This window comes from Neovison vison, chromosome 5 (genome assembly GCF_020171115.1).
Source record: "Neovison vison isolate M4711 chromosome 5, ASM_NN_V1, whole genome shotgun sequence".
Lineage (NCBI taxonomy): Eukaryota > Metazoa > Chordata > Mammalia > Carnivora > Mustelidae > Neogale > Neogale vison.
In genome coordinates this window covers 166,683,005-166,703,333 of record NC_058095.1, presented here as the reverse complement: position 1 = coordinate 166,703,333, position 20,329 = coordinate 166,683,005, and the positions used below count along the sequence as shown (strand labels likewise).

Sequence of the window (20,329 nt, the reverse complement as noted above, 5' to 3'; positions counted from 1 at the left end):
ACCCCGCTCCGGGACGACCTCAGACGACTACCACCGTTTTCGCCGTGAGGAGCGGAGCTCACTGGCCGTCCCTAGACCCACCCCCTCCCGCCCGCGGCCACCACCGGGGCTTGCAGGCGGCTCCGACCGGTTGTGTCCCTCTCCACACACACCCCCGAACCGGAGGGACAAGCCCCGCTCGCGCGGCTTCGCAGTCTAGGCCGTGACAGCCCGCCGCTGTGCTCGCGCCATGCTGGGACCCGCGCACAGGACGGCCTGGCGGCCCCTCTACCGCCGAACCGCGCGTCCCGACAGCCGCTGCCGAGCGAACACCGAGGCTGCTGCTCAGACGCTCCGCACAGTCAGGCGAGCCTCCTCCTGCTGAGGCCCCCGGAGTCCACACGTCCAGTCCGTCCCCGAGTCCCGGGGCCACCTGCATCATGGGCTCCAGCCCAGCACACCCCGAGGGCCATGCTGCAGACGCGTGCACACGTCTGGGCACACACCCGCACGCACACCCGCCCTGGCAGACACGCACACGCACATAAACGCATGTGCACACCCCAGCAGACTGTCGCACGCAGGTGCACATCTACACAAACACAAGCACGCACGCGCAGATGTTTAACACCCTCTTCCGACAGAGACCGCCACACACAGCTCACATCCAGGACTCAGGAGATAACACCGCAGTTATGAGACAGGCCAGACGGTCACAGCCTAGAGAGCTACTCACTATAGGATCATTTGGGGGCGCCTGGGGGGCTCCGTGGGTGAAGCCTCTGCCTTTGGCTCAGGTCATGATCTCAGGGTCCCGGGATCAAGCCCCACATTGGGTTCCCTGCTCAGCAGGGAACGTGCTTCCCCTTCTCTCTCTGCCTGCCTCTCTACCTACTTGTGATCTTGCTCTCTCTGTGTCAAATAAATAAATAAGATTAAAAAAAAAAAAAAGGAATGGGATCATTTGAACCATAAGATGTACTTAAAGCCCCTTGCTGAGGGAACTGTAACACAGTATTTTCCAATACATCACGAAACGGAGGACTCCTCTCCTGGCAACAAAATGAGTTAGGGACATATGTGGTCTGAATTGCTGTAACCACTAACAGAAAAGGGACCCTAAGAACATTATGTAAGCAAATGCTGATTAAAAATCACAACCCATTAGTATCTATAGGTTTTATGATATTTTAAATTACAAAATCAAAAGGTTTAATGTTTTCTTGACAACAATTTCAACCACTTTTAAGTTCTGAGAACCTGAAATCTCTCTTTTTTTTAATTATTTTTATTAACATATGTATTATTTGCCCCGGGGTACAGGTCTGTGAATCGTCAGGCTTACACATTTCACAGAACTCGCCATAGGACATATCCTGCCCAATGTCCATCACCCAACCACCCTCTCCCTTCCCCCGTAAGAGTAACCCCAGCAACCCTCCGTTTGATTTGTGAGATTGTTTTGTAAGAGTCTCTTATGGTTTGTCTCCCTCCCGATCCCATCTTGCTTCATTTTTTCCTTCCCTACTCCCCAAACTCCCTACCCTGCCTCTCAAATGCCTTAGATCATATGATAACTGTCTTTCTCTGATGGACTTATTTTGCTCAGCATAATACCCTCTAGTTTCATCCACATCACTGCAAATGGCAAGATTTCATTTCTTATGATGGCTGCATAGTATTCCTTTGTACATATGAACCACATCTTCTCTATCCATTCATCTGTTGATGGACATCTAGGTTCTTTCCATAGTTTGGCTGTTGTGGACATTGCTGCTATGAACATTCGGGTGCACATGCCCCTTCGGATCACTACATTTGTATCTTTAGGGTAAATACCCAGTAGTGCGATTGCTGGGTCATAGGGTAGCTCTATTTTCAACTTTTTGAGGAACCTCCAGAGTGGCTGTACCAGCTTACATTCCCACCAACAGTGTAGGAGGGTTCCTCTTTCTCCGCATCCTCCCTAGCATCTGTTGTCTCCTGACTTGTTGATTTTAGCCATTCTGACTGGTGTGAGGTGGCATCTCATTGTGGTTTGGATTTGTGTTTCCCTGATGCCGAGTGATGTGGAGCACTTTTTCATGGGTCTGCTGGCCATCTGGATGTCTTCTCTGCAGAAATGTCGTCCATGTCCTCTGCCTATTTCTTGATTGGATTATTTGTTCTTTGGGGGTTGAGTTTGATAAGTTCTTTATAGATGTTGGATACTAGCCCTTTATCTGATATGTCGTTTGCAAATATTGCTCCCATTATGTTGGTTGTCTGTTGGTTTTGTTGACTGTTTCCTTTGCTGTGCAGAAGCTTTTGATCTTGATGAAGTCCCAATAGTTCATTTTTGCCCTTGATTCCCTCACCTTTGACAATGTTTCTAGGAAGAAGCGGCTGCGGCTGAGGTCGAAGAGGTTGCTGCCTGTGTTCTCCTCAAGGATGATTCCTGTCTCACGTTGAGGTCCTTCATCCATTTTCAGTCTATCTTTGTGTGTGGTGTAAGGAAATGGTCCAGTTTCATCCTTCTGCACGTGGCTGTCCAATTTTCCCAATAGCATTTATTGAAGAGACTATCCTTTTTCCATTGGACATTCTTCCCTGCTTTGTCGAAGATTAGTTGACCATAGAGCTGAGGGTCCATTTCTGGGCTCTCTATTCTGTTCCATTGATCTGTGTGTCTGTTTTTGTGCCAGTACGATGCTGTCTTGATGATGACAGCTTTGTAATAGAGCTTGAAGTCTGGAATTGTGATGCTGCCAACTTTGGCTTTCTTTTTCAACACTCCTTTGGCTATTCAGGGTCTTTTCTGGTTCCAAATAAATTTTAGGATTATTTGTTCCATTTGTTTGAGAAAAATTGATGGTATTTTGATAGAGATTGCATGAAATGTACAGATTGCTTTAGACAGCACAGACATTTTCACAATATCTGTTCTTCCAATCCAGGAGCATGGAATGTTTTTCCATTTCTTTGTGTCTTCCTCAATTTCTTTCATGAGTACTTTATAGTCTTCGAGTACAGATTCTCTGCCTCTTTGTTTAGGTTTATTCCTAGGTATCTTGTGGTTTTGGGTGCAATTATACATGGGATGGACTCCTTAATTTCTCTTTCTTCTGTTTTGCTGGTGGTGTCAAAAATGCAAATGTTGGTGTAGGAAATGCAACTGATTTCTGTGCATGGATTTTATATCCTGAAACTTTACTGAATTCCTGTACAAGTTCTAGCAGTTTTGCAGTGGAGCCTTTTGGGTTTTCCACATAAAATATTGTATCATCTGTGAAGAGTGAAAGTTTGACTTTTCTTTGCTGATTCAGATGCCTTTTATTTCTTTTTGTTGCCTGATTGCTGAAGCTAGGACTTCTAGTACTATGTTGAAAAGCAGTGGTGATAATGGGCATCCCTGCCATGTTCCTGACCTTAGGGGAAAAGCTCTCAGTTTTTCCCCATTAAGAATGATATTTGCAGTGGGTTTTTCATAGATGGTTTTGATGATATTGAGGTATGTACCCTCTATCCCTACACAATGAAGAGTTTTGATCAGGAAGGAATGCTGTACTTTGTCAAATGCTTTTTCAGCATCCAATGATAGTGTCATGTGGTTCTTGTTCTTCCTTTTATTAATGTATTGTATCACACTGATTGATTTGCAGATGTTGAACCAACCTTGGAGCCCAGGAATAAATCCCACTTGGTCATGGTGAATAATCCCTTTAATGTACTGTTGGGTCCTACTGGCTAGTATTTTGGTGAGAATTTTCACATCTGTGTTCATCAAGGATATTGGTCTGTAATTCTCCTTTTTGGTGGGGTCTTTGTCTGGTTTGGGGATCAAGATAATGCTGGCCTCATCAAGTGAGTTTGGAAGTTTTCCTTCCATTTCTATTTTTTGGAACAGTTTCAGGAGAATAGTTGTTAATTCTTCTTTAAATGTTTGGTAGAATTCCCCTGGGAAGCCGTCTGACCCTGGGCTCTTCTTTGTTGGGAGATTATTGGCGACGCTTCAATCTCCTTACTGGTTATGGGTCTATTTACATTTTTTATTTCTTCCTGGTTTGGTTGTGGTAGTTTATAGGTCTCTAGGATGCATCCATTTCTTCCAGATTGTCAAATTTGCTGGCATACAGTTGCTCATAACACGTTCTTATAAATGTTTGCATTTCTTCGGTGTTGGTTGTGATCTCTTCTCTTTCATTCATGATTTTATTAATTTGGGTCCTTTCTCTTTTCGTTTTGGTAAGTCTGGCCAGGGATTTATCAGTCTTATTCTTTCAGAGAACCAGCTCCCAGTTTTGTTGATGTGTTCTACTGTGCTTTTGGTTTCTATTGCACTGATTTCTGCTCTGATCTTTATTATTTCTCTTCTCCTGACAGGTTTAGGCTTTCTTGCTGTTCTTTCTCCAGCTCCTTTAGGTGGAGAGTTAGGTTGTATATTTGAGACCTTTCTTGTTTCTTGAGAAAGTCTTGTATTGCCATATACTTTCCTCGCAAGACTGCCTTTGCTGTGTCCCACAGATTTCGAACAGTTGTGTTTTCGTTTTCATTTGTTTCCATGAATTTTTTCAATTCTTTTTTCATTTCCTGGTTGACCCATTCATTAGAAGGATGCTCCTTAGTCTCCATGTATTTGGGTTCTTTCCAACTTTCCTTTTGTGATTGAGTTCTAGCTTCAGAGCATTGTGGTCTGAAAATACACGGGGAATGATCCCAATCTTTTGGTACCAGTTGAGACCTGATTTGTGACCCAGGATGTGATCTATTCTGGAGAATGTTCCATGTGCACTAGAGAAGAATGTGTATTCTATTCCTTTGGGATGGAATGTTCTGAATAGATCTGTGATGTCCATGGGGTCCAGTGTATCATTTAAAGCCTTTATTCCTTGTTGGTCTTTTGCTTGGATGATCTGTCCATTTCAGTGAGAGGGGTGTTAAAGTCCCCTACTATTATTGTCCATGTGTTTCTTTGGTTTTGTTATTAATTGGTTTATATAATTGACTATTCCCATGTTAGGGGCATAGATATTCGAAATTGTTAGAACTTCTTGTTGGACAGACCCTTTAAGTATGATATAGTGTCCTTCCTCATCTCTTATTGTAGCCTTTGGCTTAAATCTAAATTATCTGAAATACGGATTGCAACCCCAGCTTTCTTTTGATGTCCATTAGTATGGCAAATTGTTTCCCACCCCCTCACTTTAAATCTGGAGGTGTCTTTGGGTCTAAAATGAGTTTCTTGCAGACAGCTTATCAATGGGTCTTGTTTTGTTTTGTTTTTTATCCATTGTAAACCCTGTGTCTTTTGATTGGGGCATTTAGCCCATAACATTCAGGGTAACTATTGAGAGATATGAACTTAATGCCATTGCATTGCCTGTCAGGCGACTGTTAATGTATATTGTCTCTGTTCCCTTCTGGTCTGTTAATTTTAGACTCTCTCTTTGCTTAGAGGACCTCTTTTGATATTTCCTATAGGGCTGATTTGGTGTTTGCAAATTCTTTTAATTTTTGTTTGTCCTGGAAGCTTTTTATCTCTCCTTCTATTTTCACTGACAGTCTAGCTGGATATAGTATTTGGGGCTGCGTATTTTTCTTGTTCAGTACTTGGAATATATCACGTCAGATCCTTCTGGCCTGCCAGGTGAGAACCCAACATCTTAAGAGTCATGATTCTGATCACCATGCTACAGATACTCTGTGTGCTCACAGAGCCAAAAGGGCCTCTGGATCATGCCCAGGGTGTGCACGGCTTGGCCCCAGACGACAGCAGGAGCTGCCGGGCCCTGCAGGCCCTGGAGCGGCAGCAAGGGCCCCCCTCCCCGCTCTCGCGCTCCCAGGCTTGCGCCTCGCATGCCCGCCGCTCACCAGCTGAGCACCCTGGAAGGCAATCCCCACCCCGTCCAAGCTGAGGCGCACCACATCTCAGGATGCCCGTTGGGACCGAGATGGACAGACGCCGCCCTCACCATTCGCCTGCACGGCACACACTCTGTGGGCACCATGGCCAGTCATCACTGCACACCCAGCAGCAGGGCTCAGAGGCTGGGACGGCCCTCCACGCTCCAGTTGTCCTCTGGGTTCAAGGGGTAGGAGGGGAGAACAAGCTGAAGCCTCTGCTCCACACTCCCTGGGGGGGCGTCCTCCAGGGCTGAGCAAGTGCTGCCATTTCTTGCTGCGGTGGGCCCCTCTCCCCACCGCCGCAGGAACACCGGCCTGGACTGACCCACTGTGTGCACAGGCGCATGCACGTCCGGGGGCCCGCAGTCACCATGACTCAAGAATCACACAGCAATGCCAGGTCCCCGGCCACATGGCATCCCCAAAACTTCATCTCTCCTGCCTCCGCGCCCTTCTAAGTCAGGCAAGCCTGAAACAGAAGAAAAGACGCCCTCTCCCTAGGCCGACACGGCCACGGACACAGGGAGCAGCGCTCCGCAGAGATGGGCCTGCCCCTCGGCTGGAGCCCACACAGGCACGGAGCCCCTCAGGGAGAAGACGGGTCTCTGTCAACAGTCGACAGGTGCCACAGCTCGCCACCAGAAAGTTGCCCAGTGACAAAAGGCGGCACTAGAAACTCCAGGAATGGCCAGCGACAGCCACGTGTTAAGTCACACGACGGCAGGGACTGGATGAGCCCCAACACTGCGGGTCAGGAAAGTGTTTACAGAATGGGGAGTGCACACTTTGCCTGTACGCTGAGGAACACGCGGGGCTTCCTCAGGAAGCATGTGTCATTTGTGTCATAAAGAGAATCCTTTCGGGAGAGCACAAGCAAGAAGTGGCGAGAGAGAGCGGCACGCGAGCCGCAGCCCCAGGCCAGCCGCGCACAGGGGATGGGCGGGCAGCAGGCACATCGCAAGGGGGAGGGTGCACGTGTGGCTGTGGATGGCAGCCAGAGCCCCAAGGTGCAGCTGGGTGGCTGGCAGAGGAGAACCCAGTAGGAAGGCCGGAGAGGAACTGGGCCAGCGAAGCACCTGGACAGACCCCCACCAGCGGGGCAGGCCTAGGGGCAAAGGGGCTCGGACTCACCAGGGCCACCAGAACCCAAAACACAGCAAGGGGAGGCACTGCTGGGGTGCACGGCCGGGCACACCCGTGTGTGGCACAGATGCAAAACGGTGTGGCCATGCCCACACGCCACGTGGCCCCTGCTCGGGGGCAGCAGACCTACCCCAGGAACAAACGCACCTGCAAGGTTCACACAGGATCACAGCCAGCGGCAAAGCCCCAGAGGAGACCCAGCACGTCACAAGTGAGCCCGCTCACGTAAAAACTTCCCGTCTCTGCCTGGAGGGCTCTGGTCTTCAGGGCTGGTGGGTACAGAGAGCTGGGGCCCCTGACTCGATACGCCTCCCTGCAAGGTGCCTGTCCCCTGCTATCCGATCCCAGGCCCGCTGGAGGTGCTCTGGACCAGGAATCCGACCTCCAGCAAAGGAGACTACCCTCCAGAACTGCCTAACCGGTCCAAGGCTTTCAGAGCAGAACCAGGTTTCCTCAGGGAGGAAGGAGCGCTGCTGCTACGTCCAGGCTGCCAGCCAGCCCCCCCATTTCAGATCTGCCAGCCCCCTTGTCGTGAGGGCCGGTTCCACGAAATGAGCCTCCCTCGCACTCGCCACAGCCTCCCACAGGCTCTGCCTCTGGAGAAGTCTGTAGACTGGGGATCTGGAAACGGGCCAGACCCGCAGCAAGAAGAGGCAGGCAAAGCAAAGGCACGGGTGGCACCGAAGGCCAGGAGGGCGGGCAGAGCCGCAGCCAGGACCCAACGAACAGGGCAAAAGCAGCAAGCCCTGGGAGCGCACGGGACCACCGTGGGACGGGGCATCACGGCCAGAGCTCGTGCAGGAGCAGGCAAGCAGGAGACCTCATCTCAGGAGCGGCTCATACCACCAGCTGAGGGCAGCAGGGTCCCTGCGAGTGCCCGGGCCCCGCACAGCTCAGGTGCCCACCCGTTTCCAGGTTCTCGGTAGGCAGACCTGGAAGCGGAGGCAAGCTAGCGCTGTAGGTGCATAGGGCGCGGGGCACAAGGTCCAGGCCAAAAGTGAGACCGGGCCCCGCCCCTCAACGCCCAGCCTGCACCGGGCCCCGCCGCAGCCCCCCTTGGGCCGCCCGCCACCCCGCTGCTGAACCCCCCAAAGTGAGAGCCAGCTACGGCCCCTCGCGGTCACTCCAGGGGAAGGCTCTCGGCACACGCTGCTGGCCACGCCCCTGGGCTCCGAGACCCGTCTGTGCCACAGGGTGTGGCATCACTCAGCACGACCCTGGCGAGCTTTGCCGAGCCCGTCAGCAACGGCCGGCAGCGACTGAATCAGACGCCGCCACGCAACCCGCAGCGAGGAGCCAAGCCGGCAGCTCGCGGCCTAAAGTCGTCCTTCAAACCCCTGAGCCAGAAGCAAAGGGGACGGCAGGTGGGAACGCTCCTGCCCGGCAGGCGGCATGGGGCGGAGCTGGTGCGGCCCGACAGCCCGGCCCGCTCCGGCCGCCGCCAGCACAGGCGGGCGTCCCATCCGACAGACAGACGGCCGGGCCACAGCAACTCCTTGGGACGCGCACAGGTCCTCGGGCGGCTCACAGGCGGGGCCGAAGCTGGGGCGCGGCCCTGTGGTCCGGGCTCACCCCCCCGGGGGCAGGGGCAGCGCCCCGGAAGAAGGCAAGGAGCACAGGCACCTGGGAGCCCACACAGGCTGCAGCAGAGGCGCAGAAGCAGAGGCAGCGGCCTGGAGAGCCTCGAGGGGCAGCTCTCCTCGTCCAGCCGCGAGCGGAGCACGGAGCCCGGACAAGGTACGGAGGCCGCAGAGCCGCCAGGCTGCACCTAAGAAGGACACGAAATATCTAAACCATGCAGGCAGCTAACACCAGAGTGGTCTAGGGAACCCAGGAAGCTGCCCTCTGGACCCCCCAACCCAAGCCCCCACCCCACCCTCAGACTCGGCAGGACGCAAACTGTTCGCGGCTAAGAAGGAAACGGAGGCGAGCAGCAGGTGAGACCCCCGGTCCCCAAACAGTAAAGACAAACACCAGAACGGAAGATGCCCGTCGTTCCCAGGGGAGCAAGGTTTGCAGACTTTTCTCACAATCACTCTGCTTCATCAATTTATCAAAACACGTCACGCCCACAAGTCCTGAAACCCTAAGGGTCCCTGGTTACACTTCAGCGTCTCACCCAAGCCTCCGGGAACAGTGAAAGCCACCGAGATGAACCGTCTACACCTCTCAGCAGGCTCTCCGTCCTTGTACGGGAAGCAGAAGGGCACGGGATCCACAGAAAAGCAGGACGCTGCCCACGGCCTTCCAAAAACACAGAAACCAGGAGCGCATGGGCGGGCCCACAGCCCATCTTGGGGGAGCGTGGCCAGCGGGACGAGAGCAGCTGAGCCCGACAAGGCACAGGCCGGGGGCCCTGCAAGGCCCGAGGGCCTCTGTGGGCATCTGAAGGTGACACCCAAAGTCACAGAAGGGACAGGGCGTGAGCCCGCCACCCCAAACCATGCCGGCCTGCTGAGCCGCACATGGAAGGGCCCCGCAGGGCAGGAGACAGCTGGGCTCCTACCCCACTTGCCAGCAACAGATGGAAGAGAAGGCGCTGGGCCACTTCACGAGCCAAGAGACCCCGTGTTCGGGCCTCCATCTAGCAGACGCGGACAGAGCAGAGGCATCAACAGTCGCCCATCGTGTCCTCCGGCCCGTGGGCTAGGCTCCCCAAGGAAACCAGCAGCAGCTCAAACGCACTGGCAGACGTTCCTCACGGTCCCTCTACGGGGGGAGCCGTGGGGCCCTGGGGGGAGCAGCGGCGGCGACTAATCCACCTCCACGCCCGCCCATGAACATACACACGGGGCCTCCTGACGGCGAGGACGCTGACCTGCACACAACGTGTGCACCACAAGCCCTGGATTCAAGGCTGTCCTGGCCGGCGCCGTGCGCAGAGCAGACACCTGGAGGGCTCGCGGCGGCCCCAAGGTGGAGGGAGCACAGGCCCTGGGCTCCCCGTACTTCTTCACATTCTCGCATGTCCACACGCCGCGCGTGACTCACAGACCAAGACGAGCTCCACCGCCGCCGTGTGCCCGCAGGTGGCGCGTCCGGCTGAGCTCCAAACAGGCGCCGCCCCTTCTGCCGGGGCCCCGGGCCAGAGCCCGCCTGCAGCAGGGCCCCCACCGCTGACCGGGACTCACACCAGAGAAACCCGCAGATCCAGCAAACGGAACACTCTCATCAACAGAAGGTATTCAGAAAGAGACGCCTTACCTTTTCCAGGACTAAGGTTCTGGTCTATGAAGACCTTGAGTTCCCCGTTGGCTTCAATTAGACCGGCCTGCGAAAGCAACAAGGACAGTAAATAGAGCGTCCGAGAGAGGGACAAGCCCGCCCGCCGGAGGGGGCTGCAAGTTACAGATTAAAGAGACACAACGGTCACCCTTACGCAAACGAGGACAGGACACCATGCAGGGAGCACAGGGCCTCCTGCCGCCGAGCTCTCCGGCCGGACCCTCAGCAGAGAAAAGGCGTTCGGCGACGTCCGCCTTCAGAGCTCAGCCTGCACGCGTGACGGGAACCGCTTCCGCAGAGGAAGTCCGCGTGCGCGTTCAATGGCCCGCCTGAGCCCGGCGAGGGCATAGCGCGGGTGGACGTGAAAATTCATCTGCCCATCCTGAGAGCAGCCTCGTAATGGGACCTGGGAAGAGGGCCCCCCGGCGCCCCGGGCGCGGCAGCCCCGTGGGACGCGCCTGGCATGCGGGGCCCCCAGCTCGTGAGCAGGACACCCGCACGGCACGAGGCACGGGGGCACCGGGGGGACGTCACAACTCAGTGCGCACAGGCACAGAGAAGGCCCGCAGGCCTCCAGGACGCCACCAGAGGTCGTGTCCAGTCGAGGAACGACCGCCGCCTCCTGCTTTCATCCACCTCGGCTTCCCACGGAAGGAGGCAGTCGTGGGCATGCTCCCCTGTTGGCGGCCCGGGTCCAGGGCTCGCCCCCTTCACCAGGCACCAGCCGAGGGCATCTGCACGCCACCCTGAGCCCGCACAGGGCCTGGGGGGTCCTGGGAAACCAAGCCTCCTGCAGACACACTCTCATTCATGCCCCCGTACCCACGTGCACACACACGTCCACACAGACGCAGGTACTACACCCACATGTGCACACACGTGTGCAAAAACACACACACACGAACCACAACAAAGGTCAGCCGAACCTGGCAGATAAGCTCCCTCCTGCCCAGGCCTCGGACCGCTCCTGGTCCGGCAGGAGAACCCCCCAAGAACGCCCAGATGTCCGGGACCTGAGGCCCGTGTCCACCGTCACCTCAGACACACCCAGAGCACATCACGTGTCTGTGTGGGCACAGGCCAGCCTGTGCGGGGATGTGAGCACAGCTCCCAGTGCCATCCTGCTTCTCCGGGAAGCCCCACGGCCCCCCACCCTGAGCAAATGCAGTCCCCAGGGGGACAGCCCAGGCCAGGCCCTCCAGAGGGCCAACTCCCAAGCGCACCTGCGGCAGCGACAAGCTCACCTGGGCCTGGCACAGGGGACCACCCACCTTGGGCCTGTGGCAGCCCGGGCACAGGCTGACCATCTCCACTGGGCACACAGTGAACAAACCAAACGCACCCAAAATGCACAATCCACACCAGAAACCAGAGCATACGTCCTACCCGCTGAATTCACCGGAGACGGGCCCGCACAGGGAGGGGCCCACTGCACGGTCTCAGAACCTGGCAACACCACACAGGCCACGTTTCCCGGACTCTCCCGAACCCCAGCTTCCCACAGAAACGGAGGGAGCCCAGTGCAGGCCTGCGAGGAGGACCCACATCGAGGCCCGTCTGGACTGGGTGGTCACCGGCCGGGAGGCAGGTGAAGAGGACCCTTCTTCTTGCTGGAGGAGCAGCACCCGGCTGGTCCCAGCAAACAGGCTCCAAGGACCCCAGAGCCACAGGACACCAAAGGCCACAGAGCAAGGAGCTAGCCGAGGCAGGGGAGGGCCTCAGTCCCCCGCACTGACAACAGCGCCTGTCAGACGGCCCCAGGCTCCTTGCAGATTCCTGGCACTGCCAGCTCCTTCCGCCCACGGCCCCAAGGGCGCTCCATCCCACAGACAGTGGCCCTGACCTCCTTGTCCACTACCCTTCCACACCAGAGCAAACGGAGACAAGAACCACAAAGGCCCGAGGAGAACAGGGCCCATCACTGCCCACGTGGCTCTGCCTCGGTGGGACCGGCAGGACCCGGCGTGTGCCCCGACCTGCTGCCACCAGACGTCCTGCTTCGGCGCGGCAGTCATGGGCACGGCAGCCCTGGCCGCTTGTAGGAAGGCCAAGCGCGCGGCCATCCCCCTCCCCAGAGATGGCGATCACGGTTGGCACAGCAGCGGCAGCACCCTGGCAACCAACGCCTCACAACCCAAATCAGGAACCAATTTGGGGAGCCCCAGCTCCCCCAGGGGACACCCAGTCCACTCACACTACCCGTCAACGCAGCCCGTCCTCCCTGGAGGGGGACTGCCTACAGAAGGCATCCAATGGGCAGCCCGGGCCAGGAACAGACCGGCACGGCCCTTTCTGGAGAAGTCTGGGAACGGATGAAGAGGCCAGTCCCTCCTGCCCGTCTCAGTGTCAGAGCTGAGGGGTCACTGGAGAACACAGGGACCAGGACAGAAAGGAAGATGCTGGCAGAGCCAACAGGATGAAGGGAGCCCCCCAAGCCCTGGACGAGAGACAGGTCCAACCAGCGAGCATCGAGTCTGCTCGCCGACGCCAGGAAAACCCCAGCGTGAACGCGGCTCACTCGTGCCCGGTAAGACCCATTCTGTCTCCTGCACCCGCCAGCACTCCTGCAAGAGGGGAGCCACATTCGCAGAGCCCCCCACCACGCATGCAGCACACAGGACCCAGCGAGAGCCCCGGGATGCACGGTGGCCCTGCCCAGAGCGGGCCTGTCCCACAGTGCATCCAGACACAGGGCCGGGCAGGCTCCGTCTGGCGGGGCTGCCATTCCCTGCCGGGCCAGCAGCCCGTGGGCCAGACACTGGCAGCTGCCAGGTGCGACCCCGCCTGGGCGCTATGGACCCAGGGACCCAGGGCCGTTTCCAGAACTATGCCGCCTCCACGGGATCCACTTCCCAGAGAGCTGCCGGTTCAGTCAAACGCACCTGCCTTGTGCCCAAGCCAAGACCTACAGCACAGTCAATAAGACCCAGGAAGAGACCAGCAGCTGGCCACTGGTTCCTGCGGACGCCTGCACTGCCCGCACTTGGGACAGTGACCAGTTGACCCGACAGCACGTCTCCCAGGCACAGAAACGCTCGTGCCACGACATGTCAGAATCAGGAGGTACAGGACGGCTTCTCGCTGGCGAACTCGGGAAACAGACAGACCACTGCCAGTGCTCTCGCTCGGGGGGTGGAGGACACCGTGCAGAAAGCCTACAGGGCCGCCGGCAGGACGGCCACCTTGTCACAGTTAGACGCAGGAGCCCCCGGGCCCCAGGTGCTCCAGCTGGGGCAGGAGGCCAGGTTCTAGGACCTGGAGGGCTCCGTGCCACACAGCAGCCCTTTCCCCGCCGGGGGCTGGAGTGGGAGCAGAGAGGGAGGCTGGTGGGGAGGTGAGCAGAGGTGACGAGGCGGGGGGCGGCTACTGGGGAGGCCAGCGATCCGGGCGCATGCCTTCTGGCTGCCATCGATCTGGGCGGCATCTCCCCGTGGCCCGGCCACCCCAACCGGGCCACAGACACCGTGCGGGAGAAGCAACGCTGTGATTTTAACCTGAGCTCTGAGGCCTTTGTTTCACGACAACAGAGCACAGCAGTCAATGATTTTTCTCTAGATCATAAGAGAAAGTACTACTTTTCACCAACTGGGAAGTCACTGAACGCACTTTTGAAGCAAACGCAGATTTGGCCCACGTGTCCTGGTGACACGTGACTAACTGCCAATTGCCAGAGATGAACCGTCGTGACCGAAACGACACCTCCAGGCCTCCCGACCTCAGACAAAGACCGTCCAGGAGGAGCGAGAGGGCCCCATGGCGCCTGGCAGGGCTGGCTCGCACCGACGGCCCAGCCAGCAACGGCCTGGCAGCCGGTGACACCAGAGCCGGACAGCCTCCACGTCCGGATGGCCTGAACAGGGGCCGGCACCGGCACACCCGGCCCGAATGCTGACACACTGACAGCACAAGCCAGCGACCGGCCCCACCCGGCTCCTGAAGACGACGGAAGTCACACCTGGGCTTGACGAGCAACTCGGGGACACACCTGCCTGCTGCGTGTCTACCTCGTCCGCAGGTGCACGGCCCCCAGGGCCAGTCCCCCCCCCGGACGGCAGCCAACACCGTGGACATGCGGGCAGGGGGCGTCGCTCGGCAGCAGCGTGTAGCCACCGTGAAGTCCCGGAGAGAAGCGGGTCTGTCTGAACCACACAGACGGACTCAGCCGGCATCACCCAGAGCCCCCACTCTCCGCCCCCCCCCCCGGTCCCGGTCCCAGCCCTCCCCTGACGGTGCTTTTCTAAAACACCACCCCCTTCACAGGACACTGAACATCGGAGAGACCTCAGGGGGCTCACCGTGGTAAGGGGTGGCAAGACCCGACCAAGGACAGCAGGAAATCCCCATCGCCTTTCCCGGGAAGAGCTCCCCGCTGTGGATCTGTCTGTGCCTGAGCTATGAGACCCCCTGCTTAGGGGCTGACCCCCCACAGCCGTCCCCCGCGGGGCAGCCGGCTGCCTCGTGCCGCATGCTGCTCCCTCCCCAGACACCCACCCCAGGCTCTCCTGCAGGGGTGGGGGGGGACCCGGGCTAGTCCCCACGTGCAGGACGAGAGCAAGCCCACCTCCTCACCACGGCACAGGCCACCGGGGCTCCACACGGAAGGCCACCGCAAGGTGGTCCCTGTGAGGGGTCGTCAGAACAGCCTGAAGAGCGGCCCACCAGCGACGACGGGGACTACGAGGGGGGCACGTGGCGGAACCCCCTTCCCGAGGACGCCAATCACACCTGACAAAGTCAGGAACCTGCCGTCTGTGCGGAGTGTGCAGTGGGGCGCGGAAAAGGTGCCGCGCACGGAGTTCCTTCTTCACCGCTCTGGGGTCTCGGGCCTGCCTCCTGTGTCTGCGGGAGGAGCAACACGCCGCGCTCCTGCCGCAGGACCCGCGGGACCCAGCCAGAGGGGGCCGTGCGCAGCTCCCCCCACCAGAGCCCCGAGCCCCTGCCACGCCCTCGGCCCCCCAGGACCTCCCTGTGACGCTCCCACACGAACCCGTTGTCACAGGGTTAGTCAGCCAATACGGCGGAGCCTCAGTTACGCAGCCATGGACTAGGGCCCGGGAAGGGGCCGCGGCCACACCGCCCACTGCCCTCCCATCCTCTGCCCAGAGGCAAGACCTGAACGCACCCGACAAACACAGAAATGCAGGACGTGGTCGGTTTTTTAAAAGCTATTCCTGAAACTGCGGCCAATTTTAAGATAAGTGCACGGGCCGTATTTTTCCCCAAGAGCTTTAACTTAAGGTGCAAACTTTTCTTACCCTCCAGTAACAAACACTAAAACACTAAATCTGGTTTCACATGTAAACCAGAGACAGAAGCACTCGTTGGGCTCAGCGCGCCTCAGCAACCCCACAGACATGGCCTGTCCCGTCGTGTCTGGACCACACGGGGACACGACGGGCCGCTCTGCTCTCGCGGTGGCCCGAGGACCCCGCTCCGGCACCGAAGCACCAGGCTGCGCGGGGGAAACGGCACTGGAGAGCTTTAGCTGGCTCAGCAGAACCGAGCTCCAGCTTCATCCACAGGCCGCCCACCCTGGATGCCCCGCTCCCCTCCACCGTCTCTCTGGAGCAACCTCGCCAGCACAGACTTCCTCTGGCGCCCGCGGGATCAAGGGCAGGCCCCTCGGCAGGGACGGCCCCACGCTTCCCACCGCCTCCCTGCACGCTTGAGCCCCGCACCGGTTACGTGCTGCTGCCCGTGCCCACTGGAACAGAAGCCCTGGGGGGCGGATGCCGGCCGGGGCGGGGGCGGGCTGGGAAGTACTGAGCGGCACCCAGGCAGCCACGGCGGGTCTGGGGCACACGGCAAGACTCCTCCAACAGAAGTTCACTCCCCAGGAGAGGCAGCGGGCCGGGCGGTTTGCCAACTGAAATGCAGAAGTAATTCCAAGACCGAAGCACAAAAACACCAAGACGGGGCCAACGAGAGGACGAAGAGTCGAGGTCTCAAACGGCGTCACGGGCACCGGAGACCTGGGAAAGCACAGAGAGAAAAACGTGCACAGCCTCCTCCTTACAAACACTCAACACAGAGCGTCAAGTGCCGCTGTCCAGACGCCCAGTAAGAACCCACGAGGGCCGAGACAGGGTCCCCCCTCCTCTGCAGACCTGGCCCAACTCTCCTCCTTCCAGAGGCCCCCCTGGACCGGCACGTGCCGTGCTCGGCGGCGGCCGGCACCCCAGCTCCAGGGAGCAGGGAGCGCACAGGAGCTGCTGGTGGCCGGTGGCCAAGGGGATGACAGAGAACGAGAAAACGTGCCCACGGCACTGCTCGTACCAGCAGTGAGCGGGTGTGAGAGACGGCAGGGGAGGCCTCTCACACAGCCAGAGACACCGAGCACCCCGGAGCGATCCCACGACAGAAGCACGCTGCGCCCCCGCAGAGGCCCCCCAACCTCCCCGAGGGATGCACGGCGCGTCACTGAGCGGAAACGTCCACACCACAAATCACACTGCAGAATGCAAGACGACCCTCAACACCACCAGCCCTAGGACGGACCCGCGCAGGGGCAGAGCTGAGGTACGGCGAAGGACCCTCCGCGGGGCCGCCCCACTCTCCCCAGGGTCCCACACAGACCCACCCTCGGCTGCAGAGCAAACGGGACCAGGGCTTCTGGCACGACCAGCCTCGAGGACAGGCCAGGTCCCGCAGACAGCCCAGGGGCATCCGTCTTGCATCCAGTGTGGGACGGAGCCTCCAGGCTCCGAGCTTCGTGGCCCTGCCTAATCCCCCCTCTTGAGTGGGGCCACACCTAATGACGAGACCTGCAAAGGCCAGATTCAGTTGCAGGAGCCGAGTCCTGCTGGCAAGTCTCTCACCCCGTGTGTGTGTGCACGTGTGCGTGTGCGTGTGTACTTTGCTCCATCGGCTCCCCACGCCCCTCCCGGCTGCTCCCTGCCCCCAGGGACATCAGCCACCCCAGAAAGGGCACACAAGCCAGGAACTGAGGGTCCAACCAGCAGCCCAGAAGTGAACGGATCCCGCCCTGGACCAGGTGAGGGAGCTCAGACGCGGTCCTGCCCACAGGGACCATCTGGCCACCCCGGGTCCCAGAGGGAGAGCCAGCCCAGGGGTGGCCGAGGGGTAACGACACCTTAGTAACAACAACCCCGGCAGCAGCGCGAGCCGCACCAAAAACGGCGGAGCATACGGACACGCCGGGGCCCACGGCCTCAACTCTGCACCGGCGCTTCCCTGCCTTACCCGCCCGAGCAGGCTCCGTCCTTGCACAGAAAGGGCACCACAGGGACTTCCCAAAGCAATCGTGGCACATTATGCAAAAAAGTCGCTGCAAAGCGAAGGCCCATGACACAAAGAACAGGCCCCGAGCGGACAAAGCGTCCAGTGGAGACGAGTGGGAACGCCGTGCCCAGCAGTGGGCTCACATGGAGCCAAACACACACCACGAGCCACTGCCCCTGCCTCCACCCCCAGCCCGCGGAGTCAGGCACAGCCCCAAGGAAGCTCCGCAAACAGCCCAGAGGCCCCTCAGCAGGACCAAATGCGTGAGGACACGTCCCGACAGGACACCCGCTGCCCGACAATACTAACAAACCGTCTGTCGTCCCGGGAGACGGGCACGAGAACGCTGCGTGGAAGCACGCGGCGTCTGCCACCGGCTTCACAATCCCCTGCGGGCGGAGAAGTGCGGACCAGCCGCCGTGAGCAGCGCTACCTGGGACGCAGGCAGGTGCAGGGTCCACACCATGATCTCTCCGCACCTGCACGCGTCTCAAATGTCCCCCGGGACTGGATCTTCAGTTATCGACGTCCACAGACACCCGTGAACCCAGAAGTCGCAGCGTCCAACAGCAGGGAACCAGAACGTGGGAGTCCGTTCACGGAAAGCTGCGGGGGACGCGCATGTTCAAACACACACAGCGGGGCATGAGCCCCAGACCGCGTCCTGCACATCAACAGGAGAGTCACCCTGGACTGTGTCAGCAGTCAGCTTTGTGACCTCTTCCGAATTCTTACTGAAACGCTGTTTTGTAACCGGGTAAAGCATAAGTCTGGACAAACAAAGGATACGGGGTCCCAAGGATGACGAAATTAGTGACGACGCGGGACGGGTCAGGATGCAGGCTAGAGGTCGCGGGTCGGGGGTCGGGACTGGAGGGGCGACCATGGAAAAGAAACCAAGATGGCGGCAAGAGTCAACGGGGCAGAGGCCCACCCCTGCAGACCGGAGAGAGCGAGACGAAGGTCACGGAGAGCTGGCCCTGAGCCACAGGCAGGGCAGTGCCGGCTGGAGAGCCGGAGGGCTGGCCTGGAGAAGACACCCAGGCCTGTGCCCAGAGCACACTCCAGAGAGCCGCCGTGAGAAACCAGCGTCCTCGGGAGAGCGTCTCCAGCCCGTGCGTAAGGCGCAGCCCGGGAACAGGAGTAAATCCGCAAACCCCAGCAAGCCGGGGTAAGGGGAGCAGCGGGCGTGGCATGGCGCAGCGTGAGGCGCGCACTGCCGCCAGCGTTTCTGAAATTCGGGTGAGACCTGGGTTCTCCGCCAGGGCCCACGCCACCGCCGCCGACACACAAGGCACGGCTGCTCCTGCCGTCGGCGCCCGCCCGGCCAGCAAAAGCAGCCCCCGCCGCGGCCACGCTCCAGCGTCCTCCTTCACGGCAGTGCACGACGCGCGGGGCTCCCGACGCAGAGACGCCGCAGCCCCGGGCCCCGGGCGCGCCGCCGGAGACCCGGTCCACCTCACCTCTGCCCCGCTCCACCCACAAAGCCGGGCCGACCCCACCCCACTCCGGACTCAGGACACCGCTACCCCCAGCCCGCGGCGGAAAGCACAGGCAGCACGGCCTCAACTGCCGCCAGAACCCGAGGTCTGTGCGCCTCCTTGGGTGCGCCTCTCGCTCCCCAGAGCCACCGCCCTGCCCCGGCAGACGCAGCCAGAACCACAGCACCGTCTGTCCCCCACCTGCCTGCACTCTGCACGTCACCCTCTGCTTTTTTTGCCAAAAAAATGTCCCATTCATGGGGCACCTGAGGGGCTCAGTGGGTTAAGCCGCCACCTTCGGCTCAGGTCATGATCTCAGGGTCCTGGGATCGAGTCCCGCATCGGGCTCTCTGCTCAGCAGGGACCCTGCTTCCTCCTCTCTCTCTGCCTGCCTCTCTGCCTACTTGTGATCTCTGTCTGTCAAATAAATACATAAAATCTTTTTTTTTTTTAAATGTCCAATTCATTCTAGAGCACGCAGAAATGCAAACCTGCCTGGAAGAGAATACAGCATGGTCCACAACAGCGTGAGAATATTTGCCTACACCGGGCTTTCTGGTGTTCCCACAGCCGGTCAGCTCGGAGGCAGCACACCTGGGGAGAGGGGGAGGGTGACTGTTCCCGGGGACGACGGCGACTCCTGAGGGGGACACGCAGCAGCAGCTGGGATGTGACCGGTAAGGCATTCCCAGAAGAGCAGGAGTCCGCCTTCTTTATAACGACAAAGGCTGAACCCACCAGACGGCCACACTGAGCGCTTTTCTGCTTAACCAAAGTCCACGCTCCCCAACTGCCCCACAGCTACCCTCCTGACAGCCGTGCCCCAGCCTCAACCCCTAAAGGGGGCGCCCCAGGGGTCCGAGGCTCCATCCACCAGGAAGGGCTCCCGCTGCTCACCTCCCACACAGTTCGGCCGAACTGTAGTCAGGGCAGAGAGACGCGGGTGAGGGAAGGAACAGGGCTACGGCGCGTCTGGGGAACCTGGGCCCCCTAGGATCCCGACAGCAAAGCAGCATCCCCTACAGCCCTTCTCCAAGAGCCTGGCGCCCCCTGCAACCCAACCCGGTTCCCAAGCTCTGGCCCTAACAAGCCCGAGCCGCTCATTGGGACTGGGGTCCTCCCCCAGAGCTCTGGAGAGGCCACCGGCTCACAGCCCCGAAGCATGTCGACGAGGCCCGGGCCTGCGTGAGCTCCCGAGCCCCTCAAAGCCACACGCAGGTCTTGCTCTCAGAGCCCATCCAAGTGCTGCCAGGCGGGGCACGACACGTGCTGGGCCTGGCCCTTGCACCTTCGCTGCCCCGAGAGGAAGGGACAGGACGCTTGTCACCTTCACTCTACGACAAGTCACCAAGCCTAGAGAGGACTGGGCAAGAGGG

At 59.0% G+C, this 20,329-nt stretch overlaps 1 protein-coding gene across 1 annotated transcript in view; it reads right to left on the bottom strand.

Moving 5' to 3' along the window:
- Positions 1–20,329, bottom strand: part of TFDP1 (transcription factor Dp-1) — a 41,725-nt gene that overhangs the window by 13,703 nt on the left and 7,693 nt on the right. Inside the window, exon 3 of the mRNA XM_044250169.1 lies at positions 10,210–10,276. Coding sequence (XP_044106104.1) covers positions 10,210–10,276 — 67 coding nt within the window. The remainder of the gene's footprint in view (positions 1–10,209; positions 10,277–20,329) is intronic.